General features: G+C 46.4%; 1 protein-coding gene across 1 annotated transcript; it reads left to right on the top strand.

The window, feature by feature from the left end:
• The first annotated feature begins 3,414 nt into the window (after positions 1 to 3,414).
• ISL1 (ISL LIM homeobox 1) lies at positions 3,415 to 14,289 on the top strand. Its single transcript, XM_019982737.2, has 6 exons — positions 3,415 to 3,702; positions 4,539 to 4,728; positions 7,413 to 7,672; positions 9,477 to 9,763; positions 10,978 to 11,145; positions 13,158 to 14,289. The coding sequence occupies exons 1-6, from the start codon at positions 3,675 to 3,677 to the stop codon at positions 13,272 to 13,274; spliced, it is 1,050 nt and encodes a 349-aa protein (XP_019838296.2). The 5' UTR covers positions 3,415 to 3,674; the 3' UTR covers positions 13,275 to 14,289.
• Positions 14,290 to 15,635: the final 1,346 nt, after the last annotated feature.

Raw genomic sequence — 15,635 nt, 5'->3', positions numbered from 1 at the left:
TCAGAAAATACAAGTCCTTCAGTTATATTTTTTCTGCCAGAACACCTTATTTGTGGGAAATTGGCATTCCAATTGTTATTCACAAACTTGATCTTGGTGTGAGCTAAACATCACCTCCCTGGGAATAAGTTCAGGGAAAGCTGATCAAAGTTGCCTTTCCTTCCTAATTTTGGTTAGTTGGTGAGGAAAAGCTTTCTCCCTTACTGTACATAATTCCCCCCCCCCCAAAAAAAAAAAAACTTTTTAACAACAAAATTAAAAATCCACTTATATCTGCCAGAAGTTGTTGGGAAATAAATCCTAAATATGTAATGCTACTTGACAATTGCAGTTAAAACCTATTTAAATATTTGAAATGTATCTTGAGAACATGATATTTGTATAGGAATCTGTATTTGGCATTTTTGATACAGAATGTTTAAAGTTTAATCAAAGGACAGAAAGCAACAACACACAAAAGACAGGCATAAAGCCCACTAGGAATTTTAGGTGGAAAAGCCCAATAAGCCCATGTGGGCAGATGCCACAGGCTTACATAGAACTTAATAAATCTCAGCATTGTTTTTATATTCAAGGACACCAAGTATATTTGGGGTGGCCTGGAGGTAATGGTAACTAAGTACTCATATTTTTCTTTTCTTTCTCATCAGTAGAGGAGCTTACAGAGGGGATTCACAAAACTATTTTTAAGGGTAGATTTTTTTGACCTAACAGACTATCAAAGGTCAAAATTGAGTCCATTTTTGACAAGAGGGTCTAATCCCCCCTTTGAACACAAGAGGTCGCTCCTGTGATCAAATACTGGGGGAAAATATTGCTAATCACAGTTTGATGTATTCTATAAAAACATTACAATTTTTTTTACAGACATGTTTGATGCATTAATGTGTATAGAAATCACTTAAAGAAACAGGGGAATAATCTGTGACCAAATTTGAATCTCAAGGTGAAGGGAAACAATAATGCCTGCTATCCTAACTTTGATTTTAACGCAAAATGTATTAGCAACACACAGACCTCCGGAGTACATCCATCGTGGAGCAATGTAACTACTGGGTTTCTTCAGATTACTCCCTTTGCCAGAGGGTATCTTCTGCATGATCTTTTTACCTCTAACAGCTTAAGAACTTAAGAAAATACTACTTATTTACAGTAACAGTATGGGCTGAAGAAAGAGAAACACTCGTTGTCTTCATTATGATGAAATTGCCAGTTACTAACGCTTTTCCTCCAAGCCACATACCAGGTTTTCTTTTTGGACTTGCTATCATCAGCACTAATTCTTTAGTGTGTTTAGTGTGTGTGTGTGTGTGTGTGTGTGTGTGTGTGTGTGTGTGTGTGTGTGTGTGTGTGGTTGAAGAAGGATGGATAGTGAGGGTGCTTTCTGGATCTCAAATATAAGTCATCAGGCTTCTGGCAGCTTCCGTTGTTTAATTCCATGTTATAAAGGTGACATGATGGAATATGATTGGTTAAAATTCTCTATTTACTTTCTGGGGATATAGTACCTTTTGAAAACAAAACAAAACTAAACTAGTGTCAACTTGGTTATCTGTACAGGAAACATGCCCATATACTGGGACGATTTGCTTCATGTGGTCATTATCAGCATCAGTTTTACCAAAGCAGCCTGACAAAAGACTCCACGCATTTAATACCGGAGACACTAGAAAACTATGAGCAAAAAACAAAAACAGTAACATCCTGCCCCCCACCCCCAACCTGCTAAATCTATCAACATCTAACTTTCGATTTCACACACCCACACCGATATAACTTATAATAGAAATAGAAGGAATGAGATCCAGTTAGAAATTTTCCTTGAGAGAAAACAAAAGCATGTTCTTGGTAAAGCCCCAGCCATATCACTAGGAAATTCACCGTCTTTGCTTCTCTCTGCGCTCTGGAGAAGCATACTGCTGTAAACCGAGCCACTCAGGCCGGCGGAGGGCTCACTCCTCTTATCGAAGGCTAGATCTGACGAATGATACAAAGAAAGGAGTTTCCTAACACACCGGGTTTTCTCAAGGCAATGAGACACCGAAATTAAACCTACTACTGCGTGCATTTGCGGAGCTTTTCAGATAAAACTGGCAGTCACACTAGATAAGGAATCAATGTTTAGAAGCTTTTGGAGATGCGGACGCGGGGGGGCGGGGGGTATTCTTCGTGGCCTCCCTGTGACTTTGTTTTGGAGAGACAGTAAGATATGATGGAACATGTAAGAAATTATTCAAGAGGGTTACCGGCGAGTTGAAGTCACCATTCTTCTCTCTCCAGGTTGTTGCTCGAGATAAAATGATAAGGTAAACACAGCCGGTGAAATGAAATAGGTATTTCGCTGTTCTTCTGTGTTAGACCCCTCCCTACTCAGGCCCTTAGATTGACGCATTTTTAAAATCTCTAGAGACGTGGAGACTTGTCCTTACAATGATCTACACACCACCAGCTAACTGTACACAGTTGCTTAAAAACAAAAGCAGGAGACCGGCAGAGAGAGGAATCGGATAGGCGTAATAGCTTTACAAACTTTAAACTACTGGAAGACCACTTTGCACTTAGGCTTCGGGTTAGTTCTAGAGTTAAACTGCAAAGCAGACCCCGCGGGTCCGAAAGAGAGAGAAGTCCGCGGAGTCAACTTGGTTATACCTGTGCACTTCCAACCTGATTCTCCGCTTAGGTAAGAAGCGCCCCTTTACCCCCACCCCGCGTTTCTGGAGATCTGAGGTAAGGGGTTTACGGGGTACTGGGGTAGCAGCAGCGAACAATTCCTCTGGGTCCATTCATCCCAGAACCAGCGTCTTCCCCTAGGCAGCTCCCAGCGCGCCACGCGCAGAAAATTCGGGAACTCACCCGCCCTGGCAACCAAGCCCGGCCGGGCCCGGAGCTGTGTGCCAAAGCGCGAGACCAAACCGAGACAAACGGCCTGTTCCAAGTCGCCCTTTTCCTAAAGTCCGGAAGGGTCCTCGTCATCTAGAACACCTACCCACCAGCCTCGCCACCAGAGGCGGAAAAGTGAGCCCCGCGCGCAACGCGGCCAGCCGGACTGCGGGGACCCCAGGAGCGCAGGGCAGAGGAGCAGCGCGACAGGAGGCGAGGGCGCTGGCGGCGCGGCCGGCTAGGAGCAAGGGGGAAGGCGGGGCGGAAGGAGGAGAAGGGAGGCCAAAAGCCAGGGCCGCCGGAGCACCGGGGGAGAGCGGTCTGAGCCCCGAGCGAGTCGCCTCGGGAGCCCTAATCCTCTCCCGCGGGCTTGCAGAGCGGTCAGTGGCGCACCGCGGCAGCGAGGCTGAAATATGATAATCAGAACAGCTGCGCCGCGCGCCCCGCAGCCAATGGGCGCGGCGCTCGCCTGACGTCCCCGCGCGCTGCGTCAGACCAATGGCGATGGAGCTGAGTTGGAGCAGAGAAGTTTGAGTAAGAGATAAGGAAGAGAGGTGCCCGAGCCGCGCCGAGTCCGCGCCGCCGCAGCGCCTCCGCTCCGCCAACTCCGCCGGCTTAAATTGGACTCCCCGATCAGCGAGGGCGCGGCGCAGCCGGGCAGCGGGCTCTCTCAGCCTTGGCAACCCCAGGGGCCACTGTTTCCCACTTAGCCACAGCTCCAGCATCCTCTCTGTGGGCTGTTCACCAACTGTACAACCACCATTTCACTGTGGACATTACTCCCTGTTACAGATATGGGAGACATGGGAGATCCACCAAAAAGTAAGAAGCGATTTTACCTTGTGGGGCTCGGTGTGCTGTTCTTGTGCGGGGGTCTCTCAGGCACGGGTGCCAAGGGCTCTTCGGAGTTGGAGTCATTGCTTGGAGAGAGAGAAGGTGGCTTTTTCTTGTTGCCGCCACGCCTGCATGCTTGCTGTCGGTTCCGATCTTCGGGAAACTGATCGTACCTTGTGTTTGAATTCGCCTGCGAGTGTCCTCCAAAACCTTAGCCTTCCGGTGCTAAGCGGCGGTTTTCTCCTTGGGACTCTGGAGCTCTCCGAGAAGGTTATTCTGTTGCAAAGATCTGCCAGCACGTACAATACCCGGAGATGTGAATTAGCATTAGACTTGCAAAAGAGAACGAGTGACAACTGTATTGATGTCTGCTCTTGCTAACAATATCCAGTCCTATGTGCTATTTAAGAGCGTGCTTCATGGAAAATATAGACATCCCTGCGTTCACTTAACGCTTCTAGTCAAAACCTTTTCTTTGACTTGACTTATCCATAATCTTTCCCAATGATTATGGCAAAGAGGGAGGAGGGAGGGAAAAGAAATACAAAATGAACGGGTTTGATTGCGTGCTAGGCTTGCAAATGCAGACTATTCAAATCTGCATTTTATATATATTCCACCTCCTTTTAAAAATGAGTCAAGGTTTTGATGGCACACTTCAATTACCATCCCAAAGTGCAATACTCTTAAAAAAAAAAAGAAAGAAAGAAAGAAAAAAAAAAAAAAACTCCCAGAGTACGCCCTATAAGAGAACGACACTAAAAGTGTGTTTATCTCTGTAGGAAGTAAACGGTTAGTCAATCATGTATTTATTTTCATTTCAGAAAAACGTCTGATTTCCCTGTGTGTTGGTTGCGGCAATCAAATTCACGATCAGTATATTCTGAGGGTTTCTCCGGATTTGGAATGGCATGCGGCATGTTTGAAATGTGCGGAGTGTAATCAGTATTTGGACGAGAGCTGTACGTGCTTTGTTAGAGATGGGAAAACCTACTGTAAAAGAGATTATATCAGGTACGCCATTTATACCGTTTACTTAATTTTGTGAGAGTCCCCTTCCTCTCCCCATTTATTTTGTGTGGCTTTGTCTTTTGCCAGAGTATGCCTTAATGGGTACTAGCGTGCAGAAGTTACCCCTGTAAATGTAGTAAATTAAACTATGCTGTTCATTTCACTTTTCAGGGGGAAAAAAATGAGACTCAATAGTGGTTTTCATAAATAACGTGGTCTGAAGCTTTGTTTAATTGCTCTTCGAATTTGTGATGCTGAAATTATTTTCCTGTTACCCTCCCCTTTCCAAAACAAACTTAAAAAATTCAGGATGAATAAGTTGGGGTTTCTAAACTTTTTGAAAGGTTGGATTTTATTCTGTTATACATTGTTTTTCCTTTTTATTTTAATTCAGTATTTTATTAGTAACTTCCAGATTCTTTGAAGACGTCAATGCAATAGGTAAAATAAAAGTTTGACCTAGGCATGTTTAAAAGTGTACTTTGCAAGAGCAAATAGAGGTGTTGCCCTTTACTTTTTGGGTAAGGGATCCTGCTTGGAAAATTTAAAAACCAACTCAAATATTCTCTGTAAAAACCACTGGGAGATTTAATCTTTTTAAATATTAACCCTTTGGTGACATCTGACTGTCTTCTTATCTTATCTGAGCTGATGAACTAGACAGAGCAGATCAAATTGCCCATCATCTGTCTATGAACAATCGGTATATTTAGATAATTGAACAGCTTCCTTTCTCACATTAAAATCTGGTAACTGATAAAATGAGCGAATTGCCCATACTGACAAGAATAAAATCACATAAGGAACGTCCTGAGTTTTTTTCTTTCAATTTATTTTGCATCTAAACTTCATGCATTGCCAATCTCAAATTTTCTCAGACTTGTGTATACATATGTCAGAAAGTTTATTTTCTGCCTAAGGAAGGAAGTAGAATTTCCAAAGAAAATATTATTGTTTTAAGAACAAAACAGGAGAGATAACACCTTCATTATTACGTTGAATAATAAAGAATATTATCTTTAAAAATAAATTGTCCAGTGGCTATTAACAAGTAATTAGCTTTGGAAGTTACAGAGTTTATGGAGCTGAGAACTTAAAGTTTAGTTAGGATTTAAGTATGCAGTTAACGATTTTTTTTTTTCTACTCACTTGGTGTTCAGTATTTTTTCTTATTTTCAAACCATGAAGTGGAGAGCATAATTTTAATAGATAAAGGTGAACAGTGCAGGGGGGGGAAGTTTATAAATACTTCGGTGGTGGGAGAGGAGAATGAGAGCAAAGAGGGGAAGTGGGGAGCTGGAGGAAGGGGGAGGGATTTTCCCAATTGTTTGGTCACAGGCAAGGTAAAGTCCTCATCCTATGAAATGGCAGATCTCACATGGAGTAGGCGGAGGGAAGGAAAACTTTTGAATCTACCTTCTAACCTCTGACAAATGAGCCGTTTTCAATTGTTTACTTGATTGGTGTATGAGCTCCAGATTCTGGAGAGGGGGCCATCGCTCCTGTGGGGGTCGTGTTTTGCTCAGCTGTATTCAGACCTGCATGTGCCTAATTCTGCATACATGCTTGTGGAAGGAACCAATTGCTTTTACCTTTTCTTCTCCACTCTTTCAACTGTGTGTCTGTGTGTGTGTGTGCGCGCGCACGCTTGCCCGCGTGCAACTGTGTGTATCCCTTTGAAATCCTGTAGTTTTAAGAGAACAGAGAGACCGTTGAGATTTCCCAAAACCTTTCTCCCCTTGGGGGAGCGAGGTTCCCCCCACTGCCCCTCTTTGTCTGGGTCTTTGCCTCTCCTCCATTCTGTTTGTAGGAATGCCCCCTCTCTGGTTATGTGGAGAGGGGGCCAGGGCAGGGCCTCTAGATGAAACCTACAAGGATTGTCTGTTGGTAAGGAAAGGTGAGCTGCAAGGAAGACTTTACAAGTGAGTCTTTTCATTTTTCTGGCAGGTCAGAGTTCTCAGACAGACAGAAATAGAGGTAGATGTTTCAGCGACTGGATAAAGATGGAAGGAACCCAAGCAGATTTAAAAAAATTAATGAGAGGAAGAACAGAGAGGAAACTTTCTGGTAACATTGTTGCCTGAGGAAAAAATCTTTAGCTGGGGAAACAGCAATGGGCTCCTGATCCAGAAAGGACTCTGGAAACCCTCAGAGGTTTCATTTTGTTCTAATGCCTGTGCATTTGTGTATGTTTTGTGGGGTGACAATCTCATTGCCCAACCTCATTTTCTTTTGAAAGGAGGATGCAGGTTGCAGTTTTAGAGATGTTTCTAGCAGCAGAAATTGGGGGATAGGAAAATGTGGGACCAGTGGCTCCCGGATTCACCCCGGGATTCCTTCCTGCCAAGAGGAGCAAGAGCCACCCGGGTACTGGTCGCTGGAGCAGCCGCCCAGGCTTCCAGCACATCAAACATTTCTCTCTAGTTTGGACTGGGCGTTCTCAACTAAGAGGTACAGACCGAGACACAGAGGTTCATAGGCAAGGGAAACAGAGCGGGAAAAGAAAGAAATCTAATCGTTTCCATCCTCCCATTCCCAGCTTGCCTGCTAATGCTGATTTCAGTGTCTCAGGGAGTTATGGCCGAGGTCGCCAGCGACCCTAGACCCGGGGCAGCGCCCGCCTTAAGTGACTCCCTCTCTTTGCTTCCCTTCCTTCCCGGCCCGCCCCCCATCCCACTCCCGCGCAGGTTGTACGGGATCAAATGCGCCAAGTGCAGCATCGGCTTCAGCAAAAACGATTTCGTGATGCGCGCGCGCTCCAAGGTGTACCACATCGAGTGTTTCCGCTGCGTGGCCTGCAGCCGCCAGCTTATCCCCGGGGATGAGTTCGCGCTGCGGGAGGACGGGCTCTTCTGCCGCGCCGACCACGACGTGGTGGAGAGGGCCAGCCTGGGCGCCGGCGATCCGCTCAGCCCCTTGCACCCGGCGCGGCCGCTGCAAATGGCAGGTACTCCTGGGAGCTGAGGGAGGCCCTCCTCGGGGATGCCGGTGCCAGGCGAGGCCAGCGCCGTGCCGCAATCTTGGGACCCACGCGGCAGCCGCTGCAGCTGCCAGTTACACGGAGGGTTCTAGGTGCGGTTTGCACAGTGCTTCCCTCTTTTTGCGGCCAGCTTCAATGCACTCAGTGTCTCCCTTGACTCGCCTGGCACACCTACACTACACGTCTGTGTGTCTATGTGTGGGTGCCCGCGAATGTACACCACTTGTGCACGCATGTATACACACGCCCAAACAGTACTTCCAGTTCACCTTGGCCTCCAAACCGTGGCTTTCTGACAACGGGCTTCAGCTTCCCTCCAGGTATTCTCTGCCGCTTCCTAATTAAAGGGGTGGAGCTCTGGGCCCCTGGAGCTTCCTCCTTTAACCCAATGAAGGAAGCTTAAGTCAAGTTAGCCCCTCAATTCCTTTTTTCCTTGCCAACTGCCCCGCGGCTGCCGCGTGGGTCCCAAAATATTTTTGAAGTGTATCTTCATCCCTTTGTGAGACAGGGGACCTAAAAAGATACAGTTTTAATAATTGCAAACCTTCGCACAGAGCCGTCATTTAAAACTGTCAACAAGCTAATCTGCAGTAATTGCCTTTTAAAGGGAGCCTGCCTCTTTAAACTGTTCATTCTACTTGATTTGGTGAGAATTTCATCTTCGGGCCTGTTGCTGTGACACCGAGTTGACCTCATAGGTGTTGACCTGACCCCGGGGGTCCTGGAAAAATGCAAGATTTGTAACATACAGATCTGAGGGCCCTTGGCCCAGGAAGGAGAGTAGAAATAGAACAGGGTTGGCCCGGAGTGGGGGCCACAGGTAGGAAGGCTGACAAAGTTTCCAAACCTGCTTTCCGGTCTTGAATGGAACTGTCCTGTGTATAATCCGCCGGGAACCCTGGTGGTGAAAAATCTACAGCTCTTCCCCCTCTGCTTTTCTGGCAGAATTCTCTTAAGAATTCTGTCAGGGGGATGGGAGGGGTTGTGACTTAGCTTGCGGGGAAGCCAAGCCAGTGGTGGCAACTTCTGTTAGTGCAACCTGGGCTCTGCTGTGGAACACGTAGAGTATTGGGAGGGGGTCAGGAGCATACCCCAACTGTCTTTTCTCTAGAGGCCGGGCAGCTCTAAAGAGTATCGGTTTTCCTTTTTTGGGGAGCAGATAGCATCGGGAACCATCCAGGTAGATTTAGTAGATCCAGGTAGAGTACGAAGGATCAGAAGCTGGAGAGACAGCCGAAATACCGAATTTCTTTATCCTCTTGACATAACTGTCCTCCGGGGACTGAAGTTCAACGCTCTCCGGCAGAATTCTTCTCCGCCTTAGTTGCAGACATCCCACGGGGGTAGTGTCTCTCGGTGTCACTGGGTGTTCTGCCTTTCCTTCCCTTGCAAGGCCTGTGACGGGGGGAGGGGAATCTGGGCCCCGATCTGGATCCTAGGAAAGGCGAGAAGGGAGGAGAAACTAGGAAGAACGATGCCACCCTTGCTGTAAACCGGGAGACAGAACCTGAGAGATGCGCCCCTTTGCTAACCCCGCCGTGTTGACTCGAGCAGGGGCGGAGGCCGCTTTCTTGGGTCCAGACTACTTAGCATTGACCTCTTAAGATTAGAGAGCGAGATTTCATTCTCCTTTTGCGTCCCGCACCCCTACCTCTGCCGCCTCTGCTTTGTCTGTCGAGGTCGCAAAGCGCTGGCCATTGTCCCATTTTCCCGGGATCAGCGCGGGCAGGCGGGCGGCCGGCCCGCGCTCACTGCGCCCCTTGCCCCGCAGCCGAGCCCATCTCCGCCCGGCAGCCAGCCCTGCGGCCCCATGTCCACAAGCAGCCCGAGAAGACCACCCGCGTGCGGACTGTGCTGAACGAGAAGCAGCTGCACACCTTGCGGACCTGCTATGCCGCTAACCCCCGGCCCGATGCGCTCATGAAGGAGCAACTGGTGGAGATGACCGGCCTCAGTCCCCGTGTGATCCGGGTCTGGTTTCAGAACAAGCGGTGCAAGGATAAGAAGCGGAGCATCATGATGAAGCAGCTCCAGCAACAGCAGCCCAATGATAAAACTGTGAGTGGGCCTGGGCCTGGCAGGGGGCTTGAGGAGGCCTGCGTGCTGTCTGCCCAGATGGGTTGGCTCTCTCCCTCCGGCTCCCGAGCAGGAGCTGGCCCTGGCGGCCCCTCACTCCCACCCGCACCCCGGGGAGAGGCCACTGGCCCCGGCCTACCCGCCAGGGCCCCAGATGCTCCCGGAGGCCCCTCTTGCTGGTTGGAGGCCCACCCGCCCCCAGCCCACATGGGTGGGCTCTCCCGCCCTTCAATTTCACCCCCTTGCCCCATCCCAGATCTAGAGGGGCAGTCGCCCCCACCGTGAGCAGAGAGGCCTTGAGCTGGTTTGCCAAAGTTGTGGTTGTCAGTTCCTCAGACACCCGAGGGGAGGAAGGGAGGAATCCTTGCTTTCCTATTTAATCCAGGGTCACTCTGGGTGCCCCTTGGTGGGAGGCCTGCTGCAGAGCCCCCAGGCCAGGAAAGTCCCCAAGTTGACCCATGAAAATAGGACACCCTCTGCTCCAGGTCAAGCCCAGGTCTCTAGAGATGTCAGGCCCCTGGCATCCCTGGGCCGGGACAGCACCCACCAGGCAGGCCTCCTGGTTAAGTTAAAGAGTTTTTTTTTTTTTTTTTTTTGGCTTTTCCTTTTTACTGCTTAGGCCCTGTTTTTAAATGCCATAAAACCTGCTGTCATTAAATGTGGCAGACCAGCCAAGCCTGGGCCAGGGCACTTTCGAAGTTGGTTAGTGCATAACAGCACAATAGCTGCCAGACCTAAATGCTTGGAAGTGGGGGTTGGCTCCCAGAGAATTGCCTGGAGAAAATCTAACCAAAAGTCTGATTCACCGAAACTGCCCAGAAAACCACCATGTCTAGAGGCTGAAGGGAGGCCCTTCCTGCTCCAGTTTTCTGCTGAGATGCTGTGGCTTGGGAAGGCAGACAGGGGAAACTGAGATGACTACTGAATATAAGAGGAAAGAAGAAAGTTCAGACAGAATTTCACTTCCTAAGGTTCAAGCATAGCTAATAGCTCAGCCCACAGAAGCAGAAAAACAAAACATAATAAAACAAAACTGAACCCTGGCTAATATCCATAGGTGCAGCAGATTAACTGAGTCAATAAAGGCAACTATATAGATAAGATAATACCAGGGTATATTTGTTTAGCCTGCACAGACAATGGAGGGAGGGAGTTTGCTCATTAACATGTTGGGGTTGGGGGTTGCCTATTCACAGAATATCCAAGGGATGACAGGAACTCCCATGGTGGCTGCCAGTCCGGAGAGACATGACGGTGGCTTACAGGCAAACCCAGTGGAGGTGCAAAGTTACCAGCCGCCTTGGAAAGTACTCAGTGACTTCGCCTTGCAGAGTGACATCGATCAGCCGGCTTTTCAGCAACTGGTAAGTGTCAGCTCCCAGGTTGGGGAGGCTGAATCTCCAAAGAAAGGAGATTCTGATCAAACTGTCACACAATTAAAGATTCTGGGAGTATGGAGGGGGCCACTCTAGCCCCAGGGTTGGGGAGAGCCTAGGGAGGCCTGGTGGAAGGAAGGAATGCAAGGAAAACAGGCCTCTTGTGAGTCTATTCTATGAGACTTCGTAATGTGACCATTTACGTTGAATTTTCTATCAGTCAGGCCTGCTCTTAGAGATTAGCTTCAAGGTACCTAACTCACTAGACACAATGTGGGAAGGGGTGTACTGGGTTGCAGCATCATACATCTCCAACTTGTAGAGTCAAAAGGGACATTAGAGATCATCTTGGCATTTTGATCAGCAGCTAGTAAATATACTCCTTCCTCAGCTCCTAGAGAATGATCTTGTTAAGGCCCTAAATCAAGGTGATTATAATAATAATCAGTGTTGTTATACATAATCAATTTTATTATCAGTGGTTAGCGGGCACCCATATTGCAATTTTCAAACCTATCAATAAAGAGTTCAGTTATTCAGAGATGTGACTGATGCTTTTTGTAACTATATCCCTTTCTGGGACTGTATCTTAATCTAAAATGTTGGACTGCTTAAACATTTTTTTAGGGTATAAGTTCAAATAGCATACACAGTCATATTCTGTGCGGCATGTATAGCAAATGGAATCAGAGTTCTATCAATCGGATAAGAATATAAAAGCCTCTCTTAGCATTAATGTTTTACACATCCAGAGAAGAGAAAATCAACTCACCTTTCATCTACAAAAGGCTTAAGGGTAAAGATAACTAAGATTATTAAGTGTATGTCCTTGTGTTATGACATATGTTCATAAGGCTTTTTTTTCCTTAAATAATAAACAGCCCTATAGAATCTTGTTCTATAAAACATGATCCATCATAAAAACTTGTTCCCTTCTTTGAAAATAAAGCTTGATTTGAGGTTAGTATTTTACCCTCACATTTACCTGGAGGGCATTTTCTTTCTTTGTGGCAACAGTTGGGTTATGGACCACAGGCAGTGCATTAAAAAGGGCTTGGCCCAGGTGTCTGTTTGCAAATGGGCCAGTCTAAAGGAGGCGAATTTGAAAAGTCCCTTGACCGTCACAGGGGGAAAGTTCAATAAGGTAGGAAGAAAGGTAGACCCTGGAATTAGGAAAAAGAGCTGATTTTTAGTGTCACGTTAATCTTGCCAGTTATTTGGATCATAGAAGGCAGGTAAGGGGAGGTTTCAGGGCAGCCAAGTGTTTGCACCTTCTGAATCTTTAGTGTCAGCTGAGAGCAGCCAAAGAGTGGGGCGGGGGCGGGAGTGTTGAGAGCAGAGTGGAGAAGAAGGTTTACAACAGCAACACAATACTTTGGACTTAAGAGAAGGAGCCAGATATTTATAATATGGGTGACGTTATAATATATGGGTCTCCTCTTGGAAGGAAGAGCCTGATTGAAAGAGAAAAAGAGGCCAAAGGCAGCAGGACCAACAAGAAGGAAGAAAGCCCCTGCTGTGAACTCTCTGAGGAGTTAATCATTGTTCTCTGGAGCCTCCTCTGAATCTCCCATCACAGGATCTAAGCGTTGTGTTATGGATTTTTCAACTGGAGAAGAGAGGCTTTGATGCCTGGAGACTGAGAACTCGCCTGCTCCCAGGGAAACATGTAGCCGGCAGGATAATTTTATTTTCAGCATGCATGGTAGAGTTGCAATGCCATTTTACAGTGGGAAACACATTTGTTCTTAAATAATTTAATGCAACATAATGTTGGGAATTCAGTTTCATTTAAAACAGATCTCTTGGAAGATGGGAAAGTGAGAGGATTTCTTCTCATTTTTTTTTCCTTATAGGTTTTCTTTAAGCCTGTTAAAATTCAATTATATGTGCAGATATCTCTATATCTATCTGTCTGTACACACACACAAGACAAGTTTATAATCCTTTTGTGAATACGATCATAGCCTCCTTTATTCATGTCTCAACCTTCTATGCAGGTTAATTTTTCAGAAGGAGGACCGGGCTCTAATTCCACTGGCAGTGAAGTGGCGTCGATGTCCTCTCAGCTCCCAGATACACCTAACAGCATGGTAGCCAGTCCAATTGAGGCATGAGGAACATTCATTCAGACGTATTTTTTTTTTCCCTGTTGGAGAAAGTGGGAAATTATAATGTTGAACTCCGAAACAAAAGTATTTAACGACCCAGTCAATGAAAACTGAATCGAGAAATGAATGCTCCATGAAATGCACGAAGTCTGTTTTAATGACAAGGTGATATGGTAGCAACACTGTGAAGACAATCATGGGATTTTACTAGAATTAAAACAGCAAACAAAACCCAAACCCAACATAACGCTATCCAATGACCTTAGGAATACTGAAAGAAAAAAAAAAAAAAGACGTTTTTGAAACGTAGAGGATTTATATTCAAGGATCTCAAAAAAAGCATTTTCATTTCACTGCACATCTAGAGAAAAGCAGAAATAGAGATTTTCTAGTCCATCTTATTCTGAATGGTGCTGTTTCTATATTGGTCATTGCCTTGCCAAACAGGAGCTCCAGCAAATGAGCAGGAAGAGAAACTGGCCTCTTTGGCTGAAAGAGTCCTTTCAAGAAGGTGGAGCTGCTTGGTTTGCGATGTTTTTAGTTGACTTTAACAAGGGGTTAATTGAAATCCTGGGTCTCTAGCATGTCCTGTAGCTGATTTCTTTTTTCCTTTTGCCCCTCCCCCCTCTTTTTTTTTTGAGATCCATCCTCTATCAAGAAGTCTGAAGCGACTTTAAAGGTTTTTGAATTCAGATTTAAAAACCAACTTATAAAGCATTGCAACAAGGTTACCTCTATTTTGCCACAAGCGTCTCGGGATTGTGTTTGACTTGTGTCTGTCCAAGAACTTTTCCCCCAAAGATGTGTATAGTTATTGGTTAAAATGACTGTTTTCTCTCTCTCTGGAAATAAAGAGGAAAAAAGGAAACTTTTTTTTTTTGTTTGCTCTTGCATTGCAAAAATTATAAAGTAATTTATTATTTATTGTCAGAAGACTTGCCACTTTTCATGTCATTTGACATTATTTTTTGTTTGCTGAAGTAAAAAAGAAAAAGATAAAGGTTGTACCGTGGTCTTTGAATTATATGTCTATTTGTTTTGTCTTTTTTTTTTCTTAAATATTATGTGAAATGAAAGCGCCATATGTAGAATTATATCTTCAGGACTATTTCACCAATAAATGTTTGGCATAGATAAATAAATAAATGCAATGATCCAGGGTCCCTCTTTTATATGTTTACAAGTTAAGTCATTAAAATGTCTGAAATTAAGGACTGCATGTGAATGGGGTAAACGGACATACAATAGGTGTGATATTTTATTGCAAATAGTTAAGGTGGAGCTTGCAAATTTGCATTTCAATAGTTGGGGAAAACTGGTCGGAAGCTTATAACTCTCAGCTGTGATAATGTTATTGGCTTTTTAAAAAATATCCTCAGTCCTGTTCCCCACCTTTCTTTCCTCCTCTTTTCTTGCCCTACCCTCCATCCTATCCTATGCCACCCCACCGAAAATAGGAAGAAGGTCCTGCTTAAAAAGGATTTTGATCGAGTCACTATTTTTACCTTAGAATGCTTTCTACCAAAGTCGCCTGCTTAGGATTATTGAAATGACCCATATTTCAAGTATAAGCTCTTGCTAAAAGAGAGGCTTTCTGCCTAGCCAGTGAAGTATGACCATTATTTACCAGTGGCGGCTGTCAGCCGATAGAGAAATGCTGCTTTATTTGCGCAGAAGACCAGGCCAAGAGAGGGGAGTTTTCTCACCAGTTCCCAGACGAGCCAGCGTGGGTCTTTGCTTGCCTCTCCCTCCCACCGCCGCTTCCAACTCGTTTCCTACGCGCCCCCTCCCCTTCTCTCTCCCCCGACTCCGACCCCCCAGACCTTAGGAGGGTGACGGGTTAGGGTGGAGAAGCGCTGCGGGGGCTCGGTCGGGAACTGCCTTTTATGGGCAGGGGTCCGTGTAGCGTGCTCCGCCGCCCCGTCGGCGGTCTGAGTTTCGTGGACGTGCGGGCTCCACACCTTTCCCGCTGGCATTGAGCCGTAGCTCCTGTGCTAGAGGCAGAACCTAGGGACGGAGAAATGGCCCTGCTCGAAATCAGCTGGCTTCTCGGTTCGTTTGCGGGTATAGAGCCAGGATTTGGGGCTCCACCCTGTCCCCTCTGCTCCCCCCACCCCGCCACCATGATACCCTGGCTCTTTAGAAACGGGATGCATTTGTACGCACGAGTGTAATGCCTTTTTAAACATCTGACAACTCGTAATAAACACGAAAGCTAACGTACCCTCAATCGTGTGTCTCTGGCGTGCGCCCCTACGGACCCTTGGCGAGTGGGGCATGCCCGAGGCTGGGCTGGAGACGGAAGAGCCCCGCGGCTCCCCACCTCTCAAGTCGCTTTCACCCTCTCCAAATCTGCCGCAAGTCGGG

Source organism: Bos indicus, chromosome 20 (assembly GCF_029378745.1).
Source record: "Bos indicus isolate NIAB-ARS_2022 breed Sahiwal x Tharparkar chromosome 20, NIAB-ARS_B.indTharparkar_mat_pri_1.0, whole genome shotgun sequence".
Classification (NCBI taxonomy): Eukaryota; Metazoa; Chordata; class Mammalia; order Artiodactyla; family Bovidae; genus Bos; species Bos indicus.
This window is presented reverse-complemented; position numbering and strand designations above follow the sequence as displayed.

What these genes read in the sequence shown, in the direction of transcription:
- ISL1 (XM_019982737.2), top strand. Translation starts at nt 3,675, where the DNA reads ATGGGAGACATGGGAGATCCACCAAAAA. An exon ending in CATGGGAGATCCACCAAAAA is followed by an intron (nt 3,703 to 4,538) that starts GTAAGAAGCGAT and finishes TTTTCATTTCAG; the next exon opens with AAAAACGTCTGATTTCCCTG. An exon ending in GCGGCCGCTGCAAATGGCAG is followed by an intron (nt 7,673 to 9,476) that starts GTACTCCTGGGA and finishes CTTGCCCCGCAG; the next exon opens with CCGAGCCCATCTCCGCCCGG.